At 37.8% G+C, this 10,047-nt stretch overlaps 1 protein-coding gene across 1 annotated transcript; it reads right to left on the bottom strand.

The window, feature by feature from the left end:
- Positions 1-762: 762 nt before the first annotated feature.
- On the bottom strand, positions 763-8,909 carry LOC124235602 (killer cell lectin-like receptor 2). Its single transcript, XM_046653841.1, has 4 exons — positions 8,784-8,909; positions 4,010-4,110; positions 2,220-2,336; positions 763-884 (listed from the first exon to the last, which is right to left on the bottom strand). Exons 1-4 carry the CDS (start codon positions 8,825-8,827, stop codon positions 787-789), a joined length of 360 nt encoding a protein of 119 aa, XP_046509797.1. The 5' UTR covers positions 8,828-8,909; the 3' UTR covers positions 763-786.
- Between the last annotated feature and the right edge of the window lie 1,138 nt (positions 8,910-10,047).

The following is a 10,047-nucleotide window of genomic DNA, read 5'->3' as shown; positions in this document are numbered from 1 at the left end:
CATCTCCATAAACTGGCCAGAGAAATAGAAACATCAAATTTCTCACTGTTAGCAATGTAAGCATAGAATAAAATAAGATATCTGAATAAAATTATAATGGTAACACCTCACCATTCAGTTTAGTTTCTTTTTAACAGTTAGCACATCATTTAAAAATAAATCTAAAAGTGGAAATCAGTCAATCAACATTTAGCGACATGTCTTCTGAGTACAAAAATCTGCACGAAGACACACGAAGAAATGGCACCATTATCATCGGAGTAGATGGAATATCCACAGAAGAAAAGAGAGGAAGATCCAAGTATATAATCTGATCTGAGTAAATCATCTGAATGATTTTCCCTAAAGATGTCAAGGATTTCAAATAAAAGCTAAAGGTTGAATTCAAGATATCTAACATCCATGCATAGAATAATTATTTTTATTAAACCACTTCTTCATTTTATACTTAGAGAACGTCATAATTTCTTTTGAACAGTTGCTTCTCTGAGAATGTTCAGCCAACATTCACAATGATCTACTCAGTAGGCAGAATATTAGTAGGTCCCGTATCAGAGGAATGTTACCACGTATTATACAGAATGAGAAAGCACATTACACATGAAGTCACTGGAATAGGTAAGTAAAATGAAAACGACATTGTGATGTGTCTGTGGAAAAATCACCAAAAAAACAGACACCTGGGACATTTCCTGATTACAGCCAAGGAACAATTGTTTGAGCATGTTTAATATGTGTGCAGTTGCCAGTTACTGCTATCACTCAGACTTGAAGGATATATTTCAGTTACTCACTCATTGTTCCCAACACTGTGACTGTCACCAAAAGAAGTAAACAGAGGATCCCAAGAGTCACTACCAAGAGATGCCAGGGAACTGAAGTCTCTTTAAAGAAGGAAAGAAGAAAATAATCATTAGGAATAGAGCCAGGCCCACTACTCACCTTAACCTAGGACAACATTTGGAACAAAAAGACAATCTTCTCTAAAAATTTTACAAAAAGGTATCATGCAAACTGATTTAAATTTGTGATCTCATAATTACAGTTTTAAAGTTTCCAATTTCTGTCTGACGTACACTCATTGTAGAAATGTTACACCCAAGAACAGTCCTATAGGATTTTAAAAGCACACCCCTTACAAAAGCACAGATGGCAATAGACACAATACACATTTATGAGAATCTACACTGTCGTATATACTCCTTCCTGAGATGACAATTAATCATGAAGAGCAAGGAAAGGGAGTCAATATTCTTGAGAAATTGGAGGCCAATAGTGGATATTCTGAAGCTGCAAATGTGATTGGGGTTCATCTTTAAAGGTGTTTCTAGAAATCAACTTTCTTTTCCATCAGTTCTATTTTTCTCTGGTCATTACTATATTTATCCTCCTAATCTTGAGGTCTTCGGTTTCTAAAAGTTGTATCTCTGCCACTAGATTAAACAAGTAAAAGTTATTCTCACTTTAGAGTTTGTGACAATATTTGAGGGGAGAGAGAAAGAACAGAAAAGTTAGAATGCTCCTTTTGATTTGAACATTTTGACTTCTTTGTTGCCATGAAGTTTTGTAAGTGTTTAAGACACCTATCTTTTGTTTGAATAAAAACATTTCTTCTAAGGCACATTTTAGATTTCTCATTCTTTAAGACTTCTATTTCTCTAGGAAATGCAATGTTTTCTTGAGACTCTAGTCTGTCCTTCACTTTTAATTTCTTTTTTGAAAGATTTGCTCTGAACTAACTGTGTTGCCAATCTTCCTCTCTCTCTCTCTCTCTCTCCCCAAAGCCCCTGTACACAGTTGTATATTCTATTGTAAGTCCTTCCCGTTCCTCTATGTGAGCTGCCACCGCAGCATGACTACTGACAGATGAGTGGTGTGATTCCACGCCCGGGAACCAAACCCAGGCAGCTGAAGTGGAGCAAGCCAAACTGTAATCGCTAGGCCATCGTGGCTGGCTCTGCCCTTTACTTTTAAAGGCCTCATGAATTCCTTTTGAAACAAATTTGAAAACATTCTATTAGCTTCTCAAATTTAAAAGAATTCATTAATTTCTCCATTCTCACAAACTTAAAAAAAGAGACTCATTCTACTAGTCTACGCAATTATGATTTCATATCAACATCTGAGAATCTGAAGTATGGATAGAAACACTTTCTTCAAAAGTCTAAAGTTTGAGAATCCATAAAAGACGAGTGAATGTAGATGCTTAAAACATATACCTTTGTCATCAGTTTTCCCAGGTCTTTGAGTACTGCGAGGGCTTAATCTATTTTGTGACTCTGAAGGAGCCTGAAGAAATCTCAAGGAGGAATAAGTCACTTCCTGATTGCTCATGTCTAGAGTAACAAGAAAAATATGTTCTGCATTAAAACTTCGCAACAGGATTATTTCTATGTAAAGACAAATTAAAATGTCAGTCTGTAGGAACATATCCAGGATTAAGAGGTATGTGTGTATATCCCTATGTGTAAAGAGGGGGGTGTTTATTAACTCCTTTAAGTGCCTAAAGCATGTAGTCTTAGTTTGATTTATATAAGAAATGGAGGGGCTGGCCAGTGTGGCAGCAGCTAAGTTCACACGTTCGCTTCCACGGCCTGGGGTTCACCAGTTCAGATTCCGGGTGTGGACATGGCACCACTTGGCAAGCCATGCTGTGGTAGGCGTCCCACATATAAAGTAGAGGAAGATGGACACGGACGTTAGCTCAGAGCCAGTCTTCCTCAGCAAAAGGAGGAGGATTGGCAGCAGATGTTCGCTCATGGTGAATCTTCCTCAGAAAAAAAAAAAAAAGAAATGGAAAACCTTTCTATACCTCTGACAAAGTCATTTATATTGCTAATGATAACTTCCATAATTATTTAAAAGTACAGAGAGAATTTTTAAGAAACTAGCAATACGTTGAACAGGCTGGGTCCTATTGCCCCAGCCAGTATAGCTCAAAATGTTCAACAGACATATACAAATGTTAGGCAGAATTGATACCATCCCAAATTACTGAAATACTTTTAAAACTATCAATTCAAACAACCAAAATTCTATGTTCTTAAAATTCTGAAAAAATATAAATCTCTTGACTTTAAAAAAAACTTAATATACATGTTCAGATTTACATATAAATATTAAAAACTTCTTGTATTCTATTCAATTACAGCATGACTCTACCAGAGTATTTCCCGAAGTGTATCCCATACACTATCGGCAAAAGAATTACTGAGGGTTAACATTGCAGACTGGTTAACATTCCAGATTCCAGTGCCCCATGCAAGATGTGCTGGATAAAAATCTGCTAGGTTGGAACCTAGACACTTGTATTTTTAATCCCAAATGATTCCATGTATACTAAAATTTTAGAAATAATCTTCTAGTGTATGATGTTGTCAAGAAGCCTATGTGAAAATAACATTTGTTAGTGGGTAGTCATTACTTAATATCCATATAGGATTCAATCTATTAATGGATACTAATATAAAAAGAAATTTTTAAATAGTAAATATTTAAAATTTACCTTGCTGTTTATACTAATCAAGGGGAAAAGATGATATCCACAAAACAAGAAATATGGAAAGCAAATTGCACATGTAACTATATTCTCTAAAAATTTTTTTAATTTACAAAATTTTCTAAACTTGTTCACATTTTCTCTAATTTCCTAAGGAAAAGGAATCTTTTCTATTACAGAATCATTTAAGATTGATAAGATAATACGTAAATCATTAGGCCCAAATGTAATTAACCCCCCAAAGCCCTCTTCACTTAGATAACACAAAGAAAAAATTGTAGCATATTGAAAAAAAGAAAATAACTTTCCGTGAATGCTGAACTACAGTTTTCACATCCTTCTGAGTTAATGCAGTTCTAAAACAATCAATAGAGAATGCTTTCCCATCGATCCCATGTTCATGTCAAGTCATTTGTAATAAAATGCCATATTCCTAGAATTTTTTCTTTACAAGTAGGACTAACAGTATACTCAGATACAAAGATCTGAAAGAATAAGAGCAGAGGGTACCTGTGTCTGTGCCATGCAGCGATGCAGGAGGAGAAAGCTGACCCAACAACAAGGTGGGAGAAGTCGGCCTTTCCAATCCTGGATCCCTTGGGTGTGAGAGGCTGTAAGACGGAAGGCAGAAATGAATTGTCTCTGAGTGGTACTCCAACTCAAAATTGTCTGCCCCTCCTCTTGACCAAAGTGATAAAAGGAAATTGTATGATAAAAGCTGAGGTTGACGGGAAAGGAAAAATGGTCACCAGTTATATCTTCCTCCATTTCAAGTAACCAAACACTTGGTACACTTCACAAAATAACATTCAAAATCTATATTTGAGGACTGAAAAGATAAATGAACACAGCTTTGGAGAAACACAAACTAATATCTTTAACAAAGACTGGCATACTTAAAGGAAACTACTAGTAAAGACAAATTATTAAAATGTATATGTATAAATATATATATATATACAAATACACAAAAATGTGTACTACTTGATTCAACTCATAAATAATCTGTTAGAAACTTTCTCTTATATGCTGCTACTTGAAAAAAAGACTATTTCTCTTTCCCATTTATGTTTATTGCAGATAAATGTATTTTAGAAATTATTTTAAAACGTCCATAATTCCAGTAAAAAAATTTTGGTGCATATTCTACTTTTTTATCCGTGCGTTACGTTTACTATCAAAGTGGTGTCATTCCATAGACAATGTTTTTGATCTATAACTTTTTAATAAATAAAAATTTCTTCATTTAAAAACTATTTATGTAAAATGTCATTTTATAACCAGATATAGTTATTATCCATGTGGATTATGCAATAATTTATTTAAGTAATCTTCTACTGTCAGACATTTATGTGGTTCCCAAATTTTTGACAGTATAAAAAACTACCATAATCTTAATAAAAAAAATATTTGACCTGTACTTTTGAATATTTTCTTAGGAAACTTTGATAAACACGAAATTATGGGCTGAAGGAGTATATACAATAAAGAACTTTGATACATATTACCAAACACCCTCCAGAAAATTTGTTCCCATTATACACCACTAGTCATGTATGCAATGTTCACGAGTGATTTTTTATGAGATACTGCTGCATTATTCCTCTAGTTGAGTTTTGTGTACAAATCTTACTTCATGAAGATCTACAACCTTCCAGCTAAAAGAAATTTCTTTCTAGAATTCTGTTTCTATGAGCCAAACTGTGCCAGAATACACCCAAGTTCTCTCATTGAATTTCACTTTTGTTTGAAACAGGCCTTGTCAACCTTCTGACGTACAGCTCTGTGAAGCCAATTTAAATTGCTCTTCAAATCAGGCGAGAGTGGTTAATATGGAGTGTGGAGGAGGAGGAGTGAGGTGTGGAACATAGGGGAATTTGATTATGCCGAGCCAAACCCACCCCGATTTCACCAGATGTGGCCAAATGTCTTGCTTATTCTTTTCTTCTCTTCCCCACTTCTAGCCACGGCTAAACTGTCCCACTTTAGAAGACTTCCCCATCCTTCTCATTCCCCCTGCTCATGCCCCCATCTCTCCTCCCTATTACTTTACAGACATGGTCTACTGAGTGTTCTGACCACTAGCACCCAGTCTAGGTTATGCTGCCTGTTGTTTGCCCTCAACTGGCCTACTTGTCCCCCGATGACGTTCTTAATCTCTGAATCCCCACTGAGGTCTACCACTTGTCACCAGGCACAGGCAGGCCGCTGAAATACCTCCCAGAGACTAATTTAATTCAGTAATATAGCAAAGTTTCATGAGAAGAGTCTGGACACTTCAGGAATACTTACCAAGCAGCAAGTTTACCCTAATCTTGGATTGGCTTTATCAATTTCAAAACAGAGAAAGAACCCCAGCCCTCTATCGCAATGCCAAAAATAAAGACATAAAAGAGCTTTGCTGAAAAAATATAGGGTGTAGGGGTGGAGAAAGAGTAATGATTGTCAAGAAGGTGGCAGAGACACTATCATTTATTGGAGGACCTACTGTGTGTATAAGCATATTGAAACCTCTCAAAGCTGACAGCTATTAATTATTGTCTCCATTTCACAAATGAAAAAATTAATGTTAAGAGGTTAATTGACTTGTCAAAGAACACATTATTGCTAATTCTTGATCCATGTTTAAAATCAGTCCTGAGTGAATACACAGAGCACAAATGGACTGTGGATTCGAAGGGCCTGGATTTTCAACAAACCTCTGCCACAAAGCATGAATTCTGGAACCAGGCGGATCTGGTTTGAAATACCAGCCCTAGCTTCTATGTGTGACTTGAGGCAAGTCACTTCACTTCTCTAAAGTTTAGATTCACTACAATAAAATAGAAATAATATTCTGAAAATATTTAATTTAATACTAAATTAATTAATATTAATATTTACTATGAGATAGTGTATATAAAGTCCATAACCAGACTTGGAAAACATATTAGGTACACCTTAAATATTAAATATTATTATGTGAGGTCTGAGGTTCAGATCCCTCCTAGCTGTAAAGAGCCAGGACCACAAGCCAGATATCCTGACACACTGACACCTTTTAACACTTACATAGTTGTCTGTCTCCTCTACATAAACTCCACAGGGTGAGTACCTCATCTGTCTTGTTCATTATTCTAACTGCAGCACATAGAAGAGAGATGATACCTACGTGTGCACTCGATGAACATGTTCAAGATAAGAGAAGTTGACTACAAATCTAAATTTTTCAGTTTTAGAGAGAGGCAGAATGACATTAATGAGTGTAAAGCCAAATTGGTAGCTGTTCCCTCTAAGCTCTAGTTTATTTTTATTACCAAGCTCTGAATTTCTGGAAAAGGCAAATTTCTTCTTAAATGAGAAGACAATCAGCATCAGAAGATAACAGCAGTAACTTCCGATGGGACTAAATGAAACTCCTATCATGGTGCTTTGATCACAGCACAAAATTGGAAGCACCAAACTTCATCTATCACAACCACTGTTAAAAAAACAAATAGATGAGAAAATTTATGACTGCTTTGAATGTTCTGGAACTCTGTCTTCTGAATTCACTTTTCTGCAAAACACATACACAACATGAATATATAAAGCATTCTAATATTTATTTCCTGGCTGCTTTGCTGCAAATTTTTTCATTTGGGAAACCACACATTTTACTCATTCCTTCCTGACAACGTTAACTTTGTCAGCTAGAAGCTTAGCACACAGCTTCTAGTCACACCTTCAAGCTTTCTGGTCACAGCTTCAAACCTCAGAGGCTTGTCAAGTCACAGCAGCATGCTGTTCCTGTCCTCTGCTGAAGTAAAGGATGTCTGGAATAACCAGTAGCTCCCAGATAAAGATGGTCTGCCTCACTCTATTGGGAGGAGTAGTCTCACCTGGCCAGGTTCCCACCTCCTTGGTTGTTTGTCCTAATGTCTAATCTTTATGCCACAGAGTAGCACTAAATTTCCTGGCTCTTACAGTAAAAACTCTAAAGACCTCTTGTTTGAGGTTTCCTGTTCCCATAATTAGCTACTTCATTTGTCCTTCCTGTCTTTACAAAAAAGCTGTTCTAATGTTCTAGAGTTAAAATTCTCTATATCATCTCAACTGGCCTCCAGCAGTCAGTCAAACAGTAACCATGCTTCCTCCAATTTCTAAGTAACTAAACGAGAAGGCCCTCACAGGAACTAAGTAAGCATGAAAAATAATGCCAAAAAAAGTACATCAGACAAGGTTTTTGGCTCTGTACCACTAAGGGATCAAGTTTATTCACAGCTAGAAGATAAGGTTTATGGAAATAGAATAACTAGAAAGGCAGACTGGGCCAGGTTATGTTGAGTCTATATTAACAATTGTATAACTGTCAATATAGAAATCCATGTTAACTATTGTGTAAGTGTTAATATAGAAAAGTTATTCAATTCCTACTGAGCATTTGAGATGTGCCTAGTGAGACTGAGGAACTAAATTTTTATTTTTAAATATTATTTAATTTGCATGAATTCAAAATAATATGTAGATAGCCACATATGTCCACTGGCTGCTTTATTGGACAGTACACTTATATAAGGGCCATTTTATACAATTTTACTTGGGCTGGAAATAGTGAGAATATTTTTTAAACATTGAGAAATCTCAATTTCAATTACTGTAGGCTTGAAAACTGGTGTCACCACAGTTTATTTATGAAAATAAATATCTGAGCAGCTTAAATGAAGCCACATTAAGAACTATTTCCTCCTTTGCTAGTGCAATCTATCTGTGGTCAGCTTCAAACTACCCTTGTGAAGTAGTTAAGAAGTAAACAGGAAAGAAGGTGTCAAGATGACAACATAGGAAGACTGAACTCACCTCCTCCAACGGACTCAACAAATTTACAACTACTCTTGGAACAATTATCCCTGAGAGAGAACTGAAAACTAGATAAAAAGAACCCCACAACAAAGGACACTGCTGACCGAGGTGGAAGAGGCAGAAATCCCTTCTGGAGAGAAAGAAGCCACCTTTGAGCTGCAGTGCTTTGTGGCTGGCTGAGAGCAATCCTAAGGTATGAAGCCTTACCTGGAGGAGTGAGGGACCTGAGTAGGTGAGCGTTACCACAACAAGCAGCATTTGGACTCAGCACAACCAAGACAAGAGTCATACTATCTGGTTTTGAGGCTATTAACTAGAACTGGGAATACCTCAAGAAAACTATCAAACAGAAGTCAAAAAAAAGCATGTTCTTAAAGGGCCCACACACAGTCACCCATTTCACAAAGCAACCTAAAATCATGAAAAAGAAAGGTGCATAGTCCTTTCATGAAAAGAGACTCACTTGAAAGGCTCCAGGTACATCTTGTTGTGAGGTGAGTACTCCATAGGGACTGAGACATTGGAGCCAGCTGTTATTGTGACCAGGTACAGGTGTGCTGACAGAAGTTGGCAGACGCCATTCTAGTCCTTCCCCGGCCTCTTAGCAGAAACATCTGCCCCACCCGCTAGAACAGAGATTTAATCCAGCTCAGCCAGGGCAGGCAGCATATGCTAGGGACTGGCCCCAACCGACAGAAAGCCCTTGGGGAACTTGAGGGCCTGCATTGGTGTGTTCCCCGGAATCTCTGCAGCAGGGCAGTAGGTCCACCTCTGTGGGGCAGGGGATGTGCTGGGATGGGGCCTACATTGGTGGAGTGTTTGGGGCATCTGCAGTATGACTACTTGGTCTGTCTCAGTGGGGTGGGTCACATGCTTGGGGCAGGACTGCATTGATGGGTGTGTAGCCTTATGGGCAGTGAGGCTTGTTTGCTACAGCAGATTTGTGCTTCTCAAGCAGTCACACACGGGATCGGCCTGACCTTCCAAAGCCCCACATAACTGGGTGCTCCCATGTCTGGGGCCAGCCTCACTCAGGTGCAATCCTGAGAGAGCTGACAAAAGCCTTGCAGGCCAGAGGCCTACAGTAATTGTAAGCTCCTGAGCCTAGCAACTAGCCAAACTGGGGGCCTACTTAACAGACAACTGCAACAGGAATGTTCTATTAGACCTTGTAGCCAACTGTACTGGGGCTGTGCATGGCCAATAAAGTGACCGAAGTGCCCACAGAAGCCACACAGAGCTGAGCATTACTACCAGCTGGCCAAGGGACAGCCTAGCCTCCCTGGACACCTGCAGCAAGAGTAACCCTGCCACAACAGAAGGACTCACATAGCCCGCATAGGGGACATTCCTGGAACATTTGGACCTGGTGATGAAGGGGAAACACACTGCTGGGCCTCATAAAGCATCTCTTATATAAGGCCACCTCTCCAAGATTGGGAGATATAGTATAGCTGACCTACCAAATACATAGATATAAGCAGAGAAAGAGGCAAAATGAGGACACAAAGGAATATGTTCCAAGTAAAGGAACAAGACAAAACCCCAGAAAAGAACTAAATGAAACAGAGATCAACAATCTACCTGACAAAGAGTTTAAATAAAGAGTCAGAAGGATGTTCACTGATCTTGGGAGAAGAAAGGATGAACTCAGTAAGAACATTAACAAAAAATTGGGAAATAAAAAAAAATCAATGAGAAATGAAGAATACAATACTGAAAATGAA

Source organism: Equus quagga, chromosome 1 (assembly GCF_021613505.1).
Source record: "Equus quagga isolate Etosha38 chromosome 1, UCLA_HA_Equagga_1.0, whole genome shotgun sequence".
Taxonomy (NCBI): Eukaryota; Metazoa; Chordata; class Mammalia; order Perissodactyla; family Equidae; genus Equus; species Equus quagga.
The sequence above is the reverse complement of the archived record's forward strand: the minus strand, read 5'-3'. Positions and strand labels throughout refer to the sequence as shown.